The sequence below is a fragment of the Brachyistius frenatus genome, unplaced genomic scaffold, assembly GCF_029030835.1.
Source record: "Brachyistius frenatus isolate BFR_SWC_R1_liver_20210118 unplaced genomic scaffold, ASM2903083v1 Contig_305, whole genome shotgun sequence".
Taxonomy (NCBI): Eukaryota; Metazoa; Chordata; class Actinopteri; family Embiotocidae; genus Brachyistius; species Brachyistius frenatus.
The window spans coordinates 8,888-23,606 of NW_027210904.1; the positions used below are offsets into that span (position 1 = coordinate 8,888).

Sequence of the window (14,719 nt, forward strand, 5' to 3'; positions counted from 1 at the left end):
TCTGCTGCAGCACGCCTCGGGTTCCTGTTCCACCAATCACCATATTTTAAAGCAGTGGGATTATATGGAGAGGTCAGGAGTGAGGGTGCTTGTAAATAGCTCATGATGAAGAATGAACAGTAATCACCAAAAAAAAAAAAAAAAAAAATCACAGCATGACATGAATTTACGTTATGAAATTAGCCCTATAATATAGACGTTTGTGAATTTTGCAACATTATAAATAAAGACATTTTGTTTATTGAATATATTTCAGTGTCTGTTTTATTGGATATCTTGTAATGTTTCACAGATTTCTGTGGAGCTTCACTTACAAAAACAGCTTGTTTACCCCTTTCCAGGAAAAGTTTGACATTCTGGGAAATACATCTGTTTCATGTTTTTTGGGATCCAATTTTTGTTTCGTTTTGTATCTCAAAATAGAAAGGAAACACACAGGCCAGTGACACACAACATATCCCTCCATTACAATGCACAGACAATAGTCTCTTATCTGTCCCCTTCAAAGATGGTCGAGGATAGAGAGGGACCAAGAACACAATTATATAGTTGCAAGCACAGTATGCACGCAGGGTATACCATAGCCAGCAGGTGGTTAGCTTAGCTGAGCACAAAACAGGGAACACAGCAAGTCTGGCTTTGTTTAGAGGTAACTAAATCTGCCAACAGAACTTATAAGGCTCACTAGTTTGTTTAATTACCTGCACAGTGCAAAAAAGATAAAGTGTAAAAATTATAAATTGGGCATTTTATGAGCCTCTTTTTCTTAAGGTAACTGTTTCCTTTGCTTCCAATCTTTATTCCTCCAGCAATGCCAACAGCTGCTAGCTCCAGCTGCATATGTAACTACAGCACAGAAGTGAAAGTGACATCAATCCTCTGGGTGTGACATTGAGTGTTTCCCAAAATGTCAACACGTTGCTTCAAATCCTTATTTAGTGTAACGGTTGTGAAATAAATGACAACATTGGTTCTGTCAGCGTCTGTGAAACAGCCTCCGCAGTTGCAGATATATACAGTTTTATGTCGCAGTTCTTTTAACTCGTTGCGAGAAGATGCGATACCTATGTATCTTCCACAAACTACGAATGTCACCTCCGCTAATCTCCTGTGCGATCGCTGGTGTCAGCTGCAGCCCTCATGAAAGACAGGTTTTGTTTGGTACTGACAGGATTCACTGAACTGGGTCTTTCCTGATGTATGTTCTGCTCACTTCTACCAGAACAACGAGAAATCTGATATGAGAGTGGAGACATTGTTTATGTTGAAATGCTTCACTGACAATGAACTTTGGGAAACCCTTATGGTGCCATTTTAAATGGTGAAATTCCAAATTTCCATCCAGTTCTTGTGATTCTGATACATTATTGATGGTGATTTTCTAAAAGCTTCAGCATCGGCCTAAAAAGAGAACTTGGACTTCAATCCTGCTCACTTTTTTCACAGTTTTTTTTTTTTTTCTAAAACTTACTCAACAGTTAACCTAAAAAAAAATGAATGATGACAGCACATTATTCTAGACTTCCACTAATCTCTGACTGGATTACTGCAGGTCAGCAGAGCTAACTGTGATGGGAACAGAAGGCCTTGTTGACCCGTCATGCCTGACACTTTCATATTTACACCAAAACACTGCAGTCAGGTGAAGAACACACCTGTGAGGACAGAAATAGTGAAAGTCCAACACTTTTTGCAGCACTCGGTTTTTCCAACGGTTTGGATAACTAAACGTTTAGACAGGTAAGTCAATCATTCTGTCAGGACTAGTTACATATTGTCAGTTATACTTGACCTGACCGAGAACAGGGACGTGAATCATTTAAAAAATTTCCCCTCAGGGATTAATAAAGTATATACCTACCTACCTACCTACCATTCTTCAGAGTTCAGCCTGCTGGCTCCATCTGCCTCGAGCTGACGCGACAACCTTGTAACCAAATAGTGTTTGCAATGCTGCAGCTGCAGGAATGATATTGTAGAGAAAACACATGAAATATGTTCGGAGCGCGAGTATTGTGCTTTCATTATTTCCTCATTCTTTTGATCAGTCAAACCTGTCCAAGGGGCAGGGAAGAAAATATTTAGTGATCACCTGAAACTTCCATGATTAGAGAACAACAATACATGTTGCAAATAAATAAGAAAATACATCAGTGTAACTTTAACTCTCTCAAAATTAGACAAATGGCGCCTTTGTGAAGAAATTTGATTAAAATATGATACAAATAAAAATTCAAAAGCTAGAACAGATCCGTATTGATTTTTTTTAATATTTGACATTATGAAGTGCATCACAGTCAGAAAAAGAATAAAGAACATCCTTGGAATTATAATATGACTATCTCCCACCTTGTCATTATGACAGTCAATCTTTTATTTAATGATATTTTCATTTCACCTTCCTGGTGTGGATGGACAGCCCAGCGATGTCCCGACAGGTGGTCCATGTTCAGCCGCAGAGCAGATCTCAGGCGGCAGGCCAATGGAGCACCGGCCTGTGTGAGTGCTACAAAGACATAGGAGACTGTAAGTATACAATATCATAGAAAGTTAGTAGACTTATGTTATATCTGATCTACTGTGACTGACTGACAAGCTCAGTCAGTCAGTCAGGGTCAACTTTTACAGTCAGCTGTCATGTTTTTAGTGTGCTTGGAGTTGACGTGCGTGTGCATGCGTGTGCGTGCGTGTGCGTGTGTGTGTGTCCGCAGGCTGTTTTGCCCTGTGCTGCCTCCCAGTGTTTACCTGTAAGGTGACCAGCGCAGTGGGTGCGTGTCCCTGCCTGCCTCTGCTTGACTGTATTGGCTGTGTGCCGCCAGCCTCTCTCGCCATGAGGGCTTCTGTCAGAGAGAGATACGGCATTCAGGTACTTTAATATGGTACATTTGAAGAAACAACAACAACAACAACAACAACAATATATCATCCGTTTCCTGATGCAATTCTCTGAAGTATCCCACTGAGATTTTAATTGTCATTTTTTAGCACACGTTACGGACAAATTGAGTGTACCTGCATAATTTTGGACTGGAGGGACAAACATCAGCATGAGTTGATAGACTTAGTGCCACGCAGGGTAAGTGAGCAACTGCAGATGGGTGAGAGTTTAAAAGAAAAGCCCCAACGAAGACATAATAAAACAATAAAATGGCAGTCCACAATAAGCCCGCAGAAAGGCTTCAAATCTACTTATTCACCAAGAATGTGTAACTCCACTGGAGGGATGAAAAACATTCTCTCAAAACAAAGTCTCTTATTTGATGTATTGATGGTGGTGGTGGTGAAGAGCAGCATCTAAGGCAGCCACCACGGACTGTAAATAGAAATGGCTCCAAGCCTTGAAAGTGGAGCCAATGCAGAAGTGCAATACCACTAGGGGCTAGTTACAAACACTTCTGGCTCCAAGACTCCCATTTAAAGCTAAATTCTCTCCTTCTGATCAGTGTTCTAGTCCCTTTCCATGATCAACTCAAAATTAGGCTTCAAAGAGAGACCTGTTTGGGGGTATGCCTGGTTTAAACCAGTCAGTCAGGTGCTGTCAGGTTTTCAGTTTAGATGGGATGGCATAGTGTCCTCAAATTCTCAATCAGATCTATAAGTTAAAAAAAACACAAAAAAAACACACACAAAACAAGTGAACTTTGCTGCACAGACACATCCTATTTCTTCAAAAATCTTAAGTATTTTTTTGTAGAATTCCACAGTTTTTCTGCCTTCCTTTGTTGTCAGTATTTTTGAGGGCATGGCTATATTATTTCATTAAACCTAAACAAAACTGGTTATAGTTTACATTCAGTGTCACAGTGTTCCCTGTCAACCAATCTGTTCCGTTGTTCCGTGTTAATAAGATAAGATAAGATAAGATAAGATAAGATAAGATAAGATAAGATAAGATAAGATAAGATAAGATAAGATAAGATAAGATATAACCAATGTATGACTACACACACACACACACACACACACACACACACACACACACACACACACACACACACACACACACACACACACACACACACACACACACACACACACACACACACATACTATTAACACAAAATATACACAAAAATAAATAAATACACCTGGGGGTGAAAAAAGTGGCACATGCTGTGACACACGGTGCTATATTATGATAAGCTGTCAATGTAAAGCATTTCATGAAGTTAAGTTTCTATCAAGTGGTAGCCCACCATGGATTGTGTACTGCAGTTTTGAAGCCTTCATTCTGGCGGTCTGGCGTCGTCGTCCTTTTTTTGGGGGGGTCGGGGGGGTGGGGGGTGTGTGTGTGTGGCAGAAGTGACCATATTTGTATGAGCTGGGGAGGAGAGGGGAGGATGTGACTGAGAACCTGTAGACATTATGCTACCTATAGAAACCTCTCTCTGCACCACAAGCCTGTCAATCAAATGTCAATCGCCCCCATTCCTCTCTTTGACGCCTAATATCTAACCAATCCTGGAATTATTTTCAGAAGGACCACCAGGACACTGATCAGAAGGTGGGAATTTAGATAATGAAACCACAATGACTTGTTGAAAAAAAAAATTTGACTTTGTATTTCATTAAAGAGGAGTTTGATGCCTTTTGAGGGAGTTTATGGAGCCAGAGGTTTTTTGTACTTAAAAGCACTTCTGCTTTAGTTTCAGGCCACAAACACTTTTAAATACAATGATTTATTTTCCTCACATATTTACTCTGTTTTCTCTTTAAACCTCCACCTGTCTGTAGGCTTTGGTTTAATATTGCACTGCGATAACAGTCTTGAATAACAAACTAACATTTGATAGCTGACACCTTGTAGCATGTATCTTTGGTCAGTGCAATAACAGCAGAGGAAGTTAAGTGATGTGAATAATCTGTTTTCCTGTGAGGTTTGCTGCGTTGAGTTGGGAGTACAAGAGTTAAACTTTACTCTAACCAGTCGTGATTAAATTCCTTCAGTCAAGTGGAGCGGGCCCAGCAGTTGTGATGCTGTGATAAACATCGGCTGGAACAATTCAGCTGATTGCTCTCTGTCATGTCTCACTGTGTCCCCAGCTCAATTACACAGAGCTTCTGGGGCTTTGAATAATTATTATTAGTGTTGAGGAGATGGAGACATCTCGGAGATGAAACACAATAACGGCTCACGGGGGAAATAGGAGGTGTGCCTAATGATTATTACTTCAGCAATGCAAACAATGTTCGGAGTCTTTGAGGTGACATCGGGTATATGTTGACGATGAAGTGAGTTCAGGATAATACGTCTGCACTCAAACCATAAATAACCAAATTATTAAACAACTAACAGTTAAATTGCTTAGGCTGTCCACCCACTGCTTCACTGCTGTGCCGTTTGTCCACTACCTTGAAACACTCATCCAGCACCATGCGTGACCACACATCCAAATAGACATCAGGTCTCTGTCACTGATTATCGCCTGACCAATGCCAAACAGCTGTTTCACATACCAAGTGCCGGGGTGTGAGTTTGATGTCGGCTAAGCCCAGCCAGCCGTTTCTGGGACGGTGAAGACGAGGAGAGATAAGACAGGAGGTGGGAGTGGTTGGAGGCCGGGGAGGCAGAGGCTGGAGCGCTGCCATCGGAGATGGGGGGGCGGTTGGTAATCTTGGCCTCTCTGGAGGTGGAGTGGGCCGTGGATCGCTGTCAATACTGCAGAGCACGAGGAAGGTGCCAGAAGTTCTTATGAAAACAAGTATCGGCGTGTTGGTTGTTTGTAAATCAGTTCTCTCACGAGCGGAAAGTAGACAATGCTGTTATGGTGTGTAATTCCGTGCGGTGTGATTACAGCCATATGGATATACTAAAACTTATTTTCTCATGTTATTATCTCCGGCTGTGGAAAGTAACAACATTTTCTGTAGTACTTGTACTTGAGTATTTCTATTCTAATGCTATTTTACACTTCCACTCTACTCTCAGAGGGATATATACTTTCTACTCCTCTACATGTATTTGACAGCTTTAGTTACCTTAAAGACGAAGATTTGACACAACGGATCATATGTCAAACTTTTAAAATACTGTTAACGATTAAACCAGTGGTTATTCCAACCTTTCTAACTTCTGACATCTTACAGAGAGAAGTGTGTAGTCAGGGCCACATTTTACATGAGTTTTTAACAGCGCCACAAAATAGTGATTATTTTCCCTCTGAACTTTTCACACGGTTCGATTACAATAAATGTTCAAATGATTCGATATTTCAGCAAAAATCAGAGATTAACAAAAAAGGCTAAAAAGTGAAAACTGATTTCTTTCTTCTTTTTTTTTCTCTCCCAGTAATCATCTGACAACCCTTAAGATGTATCTGTGGTACCATGACACCCTTACAGAAAAAAAAAACACGAGTTTCCCATGTTTTCCTCGCGTGATCGCGCGGCTGAAACATATTTACCACATGTTGCAACACATGATAACGTGGGGGAAATATGTGGAGAAGTTATCCCATGGATATCTACATGTGATGCCCACATTTCACCTTGAAAATGGCCGAATACCACATGTTTCCAATGGGCAGAATACATGTTTCACACGTGCACAATCACATGTGGTCATCTGATCACATGAGTTTTTGCAACGTGCAAAATTCATGGGGTTCATTTAAGGGCATAAAACCGGATATAAATGAGTTCAAACTTGCTCCACCTGCAACAGTAACATGCTGCTTACACACTGATGCTCCAGTATTAATAATCTAATGATGTTACATACAAGAATATATTATTTAGAGGGACCAAAGGAGGACTTTTACATCAGTGCTTTTAATATATTTTGCTGCTAATACTTCTGTACTTTTATTTGGAAAGTAAGATTCCTCCTCCTTGTAATGGAGTATTTTTACATTGCCATTACATATATAAAGGATTGTTTTGCCTTTAATGTGTTTCTGCTTTGATCGTTTTTGTTTTACCTTATCGCTGTGTTTAAAATGGGAGCTGAGATTGCTTTGTTTTTCTCCGTTTACATTTTTTTGGGCATGCGGACATCTTCTCAGAAAGTTGCATGTTACCTACGGATCCCCAGACTTACACTGACATTCATAGGGCGGACTGATAATTTTAGTCATTATTGCCACCCTCCCACACTGAATCCACAGGGGGAGGTGGAGCAGGAGAGAGAAGGTAAGCAGATCCCAGGTTTGTCTCTGAACACGGACACGTGTCCAAAGGGAACAGTGTTCGTCGCTTGTGTCCCAATTTGCATCTAAAATCTGCAGTCGTGTCAGAATCAAAAAGCTACATTCACATTGGCCCGTGGAGATGTTTGTGGGTGGAGATTTTATTCTTGTTGTTTATGTCACCTCCCACATTAAATTCACGTCAGGGTGATTTTACATTACTGCAGGTATTTCACATGTTTTGTAACTATTTTTGTAGTATGATCAAGCCAAAATCAAGGTACAAGTTCATATTATGTCAGCACAAATGTCCAACTCAACAGTGATAAATAGTGAAGATTGAAAACTGACAGAAACTCTTAATTGGGCTCCCCGTTGCCGTGCCGACTCTGTGTCATGAGGGAGAAATCACATGGTCAAGCTGCACACGGAATCTGCCTTTTTACTGTGTCTCTCAGACATTATTGATTTATTAAATCTCACCCACCAACATTTCCATCTTAACATTACTGACGAGCCCTTCTTCTGTTGCTATGAGCAAAGACTTGGCTGCCAGAACCTCACTGCGCTCAGAGGGAGGATATCACAGAAACAGAAGAACACATTATACTGTTACACTGACAAATACACTGCCCGATGATCACTTCAAGCAGCCATTCACTGCTGTACATCACCAATTTGTGCACTATTTACTTAATTTGGTGTTCTGTATCGCGTGTTTGTACTTGTATCAAAAAGAAGTGTGGTAAAATATGATACATTTTAGCATTTCACTGTAAAGTAAAGTCTAACTAATTTTACTATGAATGATAATTAAAGAAGAAGCTCATAGCAGACCACCTCAGACAAATTAAGCACTGATCTGCTGCATTGTGTATCAGTAAAATTTAGGGTTTTTTTGCACCTAAATGCAAATGTTCACCTTTTGTTCGAGCCTCCCACCTGTGTTCTGTGTGTCTTACAGGGGAGTGTGTGGAGCGACTGCCTGTATGGATGCTGCTGCTATCCGCTATCTTGGCTCCAGATCTCCAGAGAGCTGAAGAGAAGAGCAGCATCCCACGCCACCTCTTCTTCCTCCTCAGCCAAATACACCGCTCTGACCTCCCTGCAGGGGGCGCACTTGGTCTAGACACATCCAGGACTTTTCTTTTTTTGTGCCGGCAGTCTGTCCTCCAGAGTGCAGGAGTTGATTTAATCACACTTCCTCTGGCCTGCAGACACTCCCTGTTACCTCGGAGACTTCAGCGGGGACACAATGTGTCCCACGGAGAGGAAAGTTCACTTTGTCCCAAGATAACAGAAATAACTATGATATAAGTCACTTCTATATTACAGCAGGGTGTTGCATGTTCCTTTGAGGAACTGCTTCACTCACCAAAATGTATTCTGTCAGTTGTGGAAAGTAAACCGGTTCCAGTTCCACAAAGGACTCCTGTTTGTAGTCATCCTGTGACTCCTGGAGGAGGTCCAACCCAAGGTTGAGAACCTATGGATCAAGCTACCTGCTGTAACTGTATCTGCAGTACATGAGTATATTTAGCTGTTAATACTTCTGTACTTTTACTCAAGTTGGAAATGTGTAATGGTACTCCATTGCTACATACTAGCACCTCCCGTGAAGTAGAAGATGTAAATATTTCCGCCGTCACTGTATTCTGTAATAGAGATGAATCAACACATCACAGCACACTGATGATGTTTGCTTCAATTAGGAGTCAAAGCAAAGTCAAAGTAAAGCCTCCATCTGAATCTGATTGATCTTGACATATTCTTGCATTTCAAATCACATTTTATTGAGAGTAAAAAGTTTTAATAAAATGTTGAATGCAGGCTATTTGCAGTTATTATTTCAAATAAACAGATAATGAAAATTCTTAATAAAGAAAGTTGTGACGAAACTGAAAATGAACAATTTGCTTCCACGAGTTATTATTTCCGTTTTTCTCAAAAATATATATATATTTTTATATTAAATGTTTAAAGGTAGAACATATTTTTTAATTTTGTACCATTTGTGACTTTTCTTTTTATCTTAACACTGTAGCAGTACAGGGTAAATTATACATGACTAAATATCTTTCAGGACTTTTAGGCTACTTTTAATAACAGTTTTTGTTTATTTCAGTGTGTATATACAGTACTTGATGTCACTTACATTTTGAATTAAGACATTTTCTATAAATCTGTGAAATGGTGCCAGTTGTGTTTACAGGTTGGCACTCAGCAAAGCATCTGAAAATATTCGATTTTTTTTTTACTTCATTTGTACTTATGATTTTGGTAAATGGTTTGTGTGCTATGGATTTTTTACCATAGCCGTCTGCAAAACACTTCAACACACACACACACACACACACACACACACACACACACACACACACACACACACACACACACACACACACACACACACACACACACACACACACACACACACACACACACACACACACACACACCTTGGGGTACAGAGTCTTGCTCAAGGCCAGTTTGGTATGTGGACTGGAGGATGCAATGACTAAACCACCAACCCACAGCTGCCCCAAATAATAAATATTTTCCATTTTAATGCATCCTCATATTCTGTTTCCTATCCCTTTCTGCTAAGCTGCTCTGGGATTTTAAGTGCCATTGTGGTCTAAAGATTGTGTGATTGATTTATGATGAATTGTTTAATGAATTCTAATAAAACATACAAATATTGCAACGCTGGACAATGGAGTGATGTGAATCCAAGGAAATGTCCGAATCAAAACCTTCTGAGTGAATATGATGAAGTTTCAAACAAAGGCACAGAGCCACGTGCCACAGTGGAACAGGACATTCTCCTTTGTTCGTATTTGTCTGTCTCAGAAATCACCAGCGCAATTTAACTGAGGTCACTGAGGCGCGATGAAGTCTGAGGTTCAAAAGGATGAAAGACGGTCAGACAGGCTGATGTTTGACTGTCGAAGGTGTTGACGCAAGTCAGACTGGACAGACCAGTTGCCAACAAGCATCCCGTGGAAACGTATCACTCACTCACTCACTCACTCAGGTGACAGAACTCTGCTGCTTCTCCACAGAAAGGTAAGACAAACCACTCAGAGAGACTTACAGTCAGGATAATACTACTGGCATACTGAGAGAACAGATCAGCCAGAGGGCAGGCCAGGAAAATTCAGATTTACATTTATACATATCATCTAAACCTAATTTGTCAGGTTTTGGGGGAACTTCTATGTTTTAAGGTGGAGAATTGAACTTTTAAGGGAATTTTACAACCTGCAGATTTATGAAATGCTTCAAACAAAACAAACATCTTTCCACCTCCTCCTTCCACCTATTTTTTTTGGGGGGGAGATGTGAGGTTATTACTTATTTTAAAAAAATCAATTCTGACTCTGTTCAGTAAATTCACCTGAATGTGCATCACTCCTTGAGCTACAAACGGAACAACTGAATTTCTTGTCATCTCAAGGAATTTGAAATGGATGCACTTCACCGGATCTCGTGTGAGGGTTATATTCTGGTTCGTACGACATGGCTCAAAAAACAAACCACCCAAGCGGTGTCTGATCTAGCTGCTGATTTTACATCCCACAGATATCACAACATCCTGAACTGTTCTCTGGCACAGAAACAAGGACATAATCCACACGGCGTCATCACATTGCACAAGGTAAAAAATATTCAAGTCACCAAATGTAGTCACCTTGTGATTTTAAAGCCACCTCCACCTCCAGCTCTGTCAACTGTCTTATATCCACGGTATGAAAAATAACAGCATGTTGACCTGAAACAGCTTTGTCATTTAAATTCTGCAAAAAGGAAGAAAACATTTCTCTCATTTAATCACTTCATCATCAGCAAGTGGCTTTTATACGGCAACGGATTTCAGCAGTATTGTGAAGGCTATCAATGTAACCTGCTTTTTCTAAAAAAAAAAATGGACACCCCCGTGCATCTGTATGACCACCATCCCATTTTTGTGACCTTTGATACCTCAGGAACTGTGGCGACTGTATAACTATGCTGTGCTGTTTGGTTGAAGATGTGCGTGAAGAATCCATGTTTTAGAATTTGAAGCATTATGTACTGTCATGGCTACAACTATGTGTTTAATCAACTGGGTTTTCTTCACAGTCTTCCTGATGTATTATATTCATTACATTTCATTGAGCTGATGCTTTTATCCAAAGCGACTTACAATAAGTGCATTTCAACCATGAGGGTACAAATTCAGAACAACAAGAATCGAGAAAGTAACATTTTCTTCAAGAAAGCCAAACTTCAAAGTGCTATAAGTAAGTGCCATTTTAAGTGCTACTAAAGTGCTCCTATTCAAGGTAAAGTCTATTCGTGAAGACTTTGAGTCAATCTTTGTGTGTCTTCACATCCTTGAGTCTTGTATAGTTTATATACTACATGAGACATGAGACATGGATGTAAACTGCAACATGACTGGCCGTTGGAGGCAAACAACCATGATGCAGAAATTCTACATTGTTGTTTTTTATTGTCAGAAGTCCAAGCCATGTCTCAGAGGACAGTGGTGACCCAACCCCGGCCCTTCATCCAGACCGCTGCATCCAGCCAGTGGGCTTCTGGCATCTGTGATTGCTTCAAAGACCTGCCGCAGTGTGAGTGCATCACTTGGTTTCAATACGATTAGATCGGGGGAACATATTTTACAAAGTGCGGGAGAAGGAGAGACACAATAGATGCACTTTTTAACACGCGTGTTGAGACAAGACCTTGACCTCTAAATCCCTCTCGCATGTCTGGAACTCAAGGCGCACTTATCATTCAGACTGATCTTGGTTTAGGAATGCCAACAGACAGCAGACAGGAGATCAGCGGGTGGAGTGAAGTATTTGAACATAATGTGTGCCAATGGCATCCTGAAATAAAACAAGATATCGTGTTTACACTGAGCGCAACTTTAAGAGGCTTAAAATTTCAACAAGGGACATTTGGACATGGCCTTTAACGTGTTTAATCTCTCTAACGTGTCTTCTCTCAGGTTGCTTTGCTTTTTGGTGCCTTCCCTGCTTCACCTGTAAGACAACCCACGAGGCCGGAGAGTGTCTGTGTTTACCCCTGCTGGACATGTTTGGAGTTATCCCCCCTATTACCACAGCCGTTAGGGTGTCGGTGCGCCAGCGATATGGCATCGAGGTATGAACTGCCAGCCGTTGTGTCGACACTGAGGCCGTCCTGCATCGGTAGCCGGCATGAACGTTAACGTTGCCGTCACTGTTTATCTGATCTCTGATCAGTATCGAACCTGTTCGGCCTTTCAGCAGGATCTGCGTTCAGGTTTCCAGACAACATCCAGCAATTCACGCAGCATGGTCATTAAAGAAGGTTCCAGTACACTGCATTCCTTTGTTCCAGCTGTTTTGTTTGGGTACACTTTGACAGTGATTAATGACTGTGGCCAAACAATCAGCTGCCTTACAGAACTGTTATAGCTGTTGGATCATGATATTAAATCTTTATTATACTTGTTTTTCTAGATATTTTGCATAAGTATCTCCTTTTATCCTGGAGGTCTCTGAAGTAGGACCAGGCCACATTTAAAACTGTATTTGCTTGAAGTTTTTGAAATGTCCCTCTGGCCTGCTGACAAACATATGGAGACTTATTGTATTTAAAAAAAAAAAAAAAATTCTTCCAAATGTCTGTTATCCATAGAGGCCAAGGTTTTTTTTTTTTTTTTTTTTTGGGGGGGGGGGGGGGGGCGTCTGCATTTATAGCCTGGCTGCGCCGACCGTCCTACCAGCTTCAGTTTTTTTTTTTTTTTTGCTGTGAATATAGTCGGTAAACTTGGTTCTAAATTGCATTTGCACTGCAAATCTAAAAGGCAGACCAATCAGTGACCAATGTTCGCAGTTAACCGCATTTGTCCCGCCCCTCCTTCACTGTGATTGGACGGCTGGTGACAGTGATGAGCGCAGCCTCAACATTTTTCAAATCTAGCTGACCTCAAAAAAATTGCCAAATGTTCAGCGTTCAACGCGAATAAATGATCAGCATCTCATCAAGCCGTTGCCGTTCATTAAAACAATTATGACATGGGCCTTTGACGGCAATGTCGGCCGGTTTCGGGGCACGCTGATTGGTTCAAATGAACCCGAGGCCTAAGCCCAGTAGGACGGAACGACTGCAAACAATTCTCTGTGGAGGGCGACCAGACCCATATTCACAAAGTGAAACGGGGTCCGGTTCACACCAGGCTACTACATTTATGCAGCTGTGACTGAATTTAAAGCTGGTCATTTCAGATTAAAAGCCTGCGGGGCTTTAAGGATTAACCCAATAACTGAGTGTCCGTCTTTGCAGGGAACGATCTGCAACGACTGCGTGTACGCCTGCTTCTGCGGACCCTGCACCTGGTGCCAGATAGCGAGAGAGCTCCGAACGAGGTCCAATCCCATCATCTTCGTCAACTGATATGAAAATCACCAGCAGCTATTTAAAACAGACGTCGCCACCTCCATCAGCACTGTCATGCTATTTGGAGTCAGACAACGATGTTTAGACTGATCTGTTTCAAACTAAAACTGATTATAGATCAGCACTTGAGGGTCACACATGTGGTGTCACTTCAAGACAAAAGCTGGAGATGAGCAGAAACCAATAGATATTCATGAGAACTGGACGTACTGGTGTACTGAAGAAGAGGATTTTGGTCAACTTCAACACCCACACACGATTATCCCCACATTGTAATTGATTATATTGATTATATTATATTGGACAACAGATGCCTTGGTTCTTAGAACCTTGTTGTCCTTCAGGAGTGTGGCATACATCTACATATGGGCTTACTTTCCCTTTATTAAATATACCATAAATGTTGAAATCGTTATGCTGACTCGTGCAATCATTTCTTGTATATTTTAATTGCCAGATGATTAACATTTGCCCTATTTCATAGTTAATTGCTGCAGTGTTTCATATTCATTCATATTCAAGTATTTTGTATTTCAAACATGACTTTTTGAGTTCCTCTTTATCAGTGCATATAGATCTGCACAGTAACTCTCAGTGTGCTCTCTCCTTTGCAAAACACAACATGCAAATCATGACTTGAATCCAGCTTCTGCGCCACGTGATCAAACCGGTGTCCACACAGAGGCTTTAACATCAGGTGGGGAGTTCAAGGAAACAAAGCAGCATTCAACATAACCAGCAGGCTTCATTTTAAAACCTGTATAAAACAAGCTGTCCCTCTCTGAGAGACTTTGCACTAACTTCAAGGTCGTGTGAAATTCCTACACAAACGTGTTTTGTTGGAGAGTAAACGGCTTTCACATGACAGTACATACCGGGCGTGTGAGTAAATGCTGTGAACACCGTCTGGAGGATTGAAATGAGCCCTATCACGACACGCAACAATCGGAGGAAGGAAAGGTTGTGAACCAGCGAGTGTCTCGGGACCTTTGTTTTTATGTCTGGGCTTGAAGTCAACTCTGAAAAGGTGCAATGAATGTCGAAGGAGTCCCACGGGAGAAGTAGGGACGGTTGTTTTTACTTTCAGGCCTTCCTTATTTGCGTAATCACCATGGCAACGAATGTGTTCATCGGCAGCCAGCAGCCTCAGT

The 14,719-nt window shown here is 41.1% G+C and overlaps 2 protein-coding genes across 3 annotated transcripts; both read left to right on the forward strand.

The window, feature by feature from the left end:
• The first annotated feature begins 2,408 nt into the window (after positions 1–2,408).
• Positions 2,409–9,015, forward strand: LOC138635359 (placenta-specific gene 8 protein-like). The gene is made up of 3 exons (XM_069722783.1): positions 2,409–2,526; positions 2,712–2,866; positions 8,092–9,015. Exons 1-3 carry the CDS (start codon positions 2,412–2,414, stop codon positions 8,254–8,256), a joined length of 435 nt encoding a protein of 144 aa, XP_069578884.1. The 5' UTR covers positions 2,409–2,411; the 3' UTR covers positions 8,257–9,015.
• Positions 9,016–10,136: 1,121 nt separating this feature from the next.
• Positions 10,137–13,995, forward strand: ponzr4 (plac8 onzin related protein 4). 2 transcript variants are annotated; one of them, XM_069722776.1, is made up of 5 exons: positions 10,137–10,196; positions 10,713–10,788; positions 11,633–11,749; positions 12,133–12,287; positions 13,455–13,995. In XM_069722776.1, exons 3-5 carry the CDS (start codon positions 11,644–11,646, stop codon positions 13,563–13,565), a joined length of 372 nt encoding a protein of 123 aa, XP_069578877.1. In that variant the 5' UTR covers positions 10,137–10,196; positions 10,713–10,788; positions 11,633–11,643; the 3' UTR covers positions 13,566–13,995. The 2 variants fall into 2 exon arrangements, with proteins under 2 accessions (XP_069578877.1, XP_069578878.1); XM_069722777.1 differs by lacking the exon at positions 10,137–10,196 and adding an exon at positions 10,251–10,621.
• Positions 13,996–14,719: the final 724 nt, after the last annotated feature.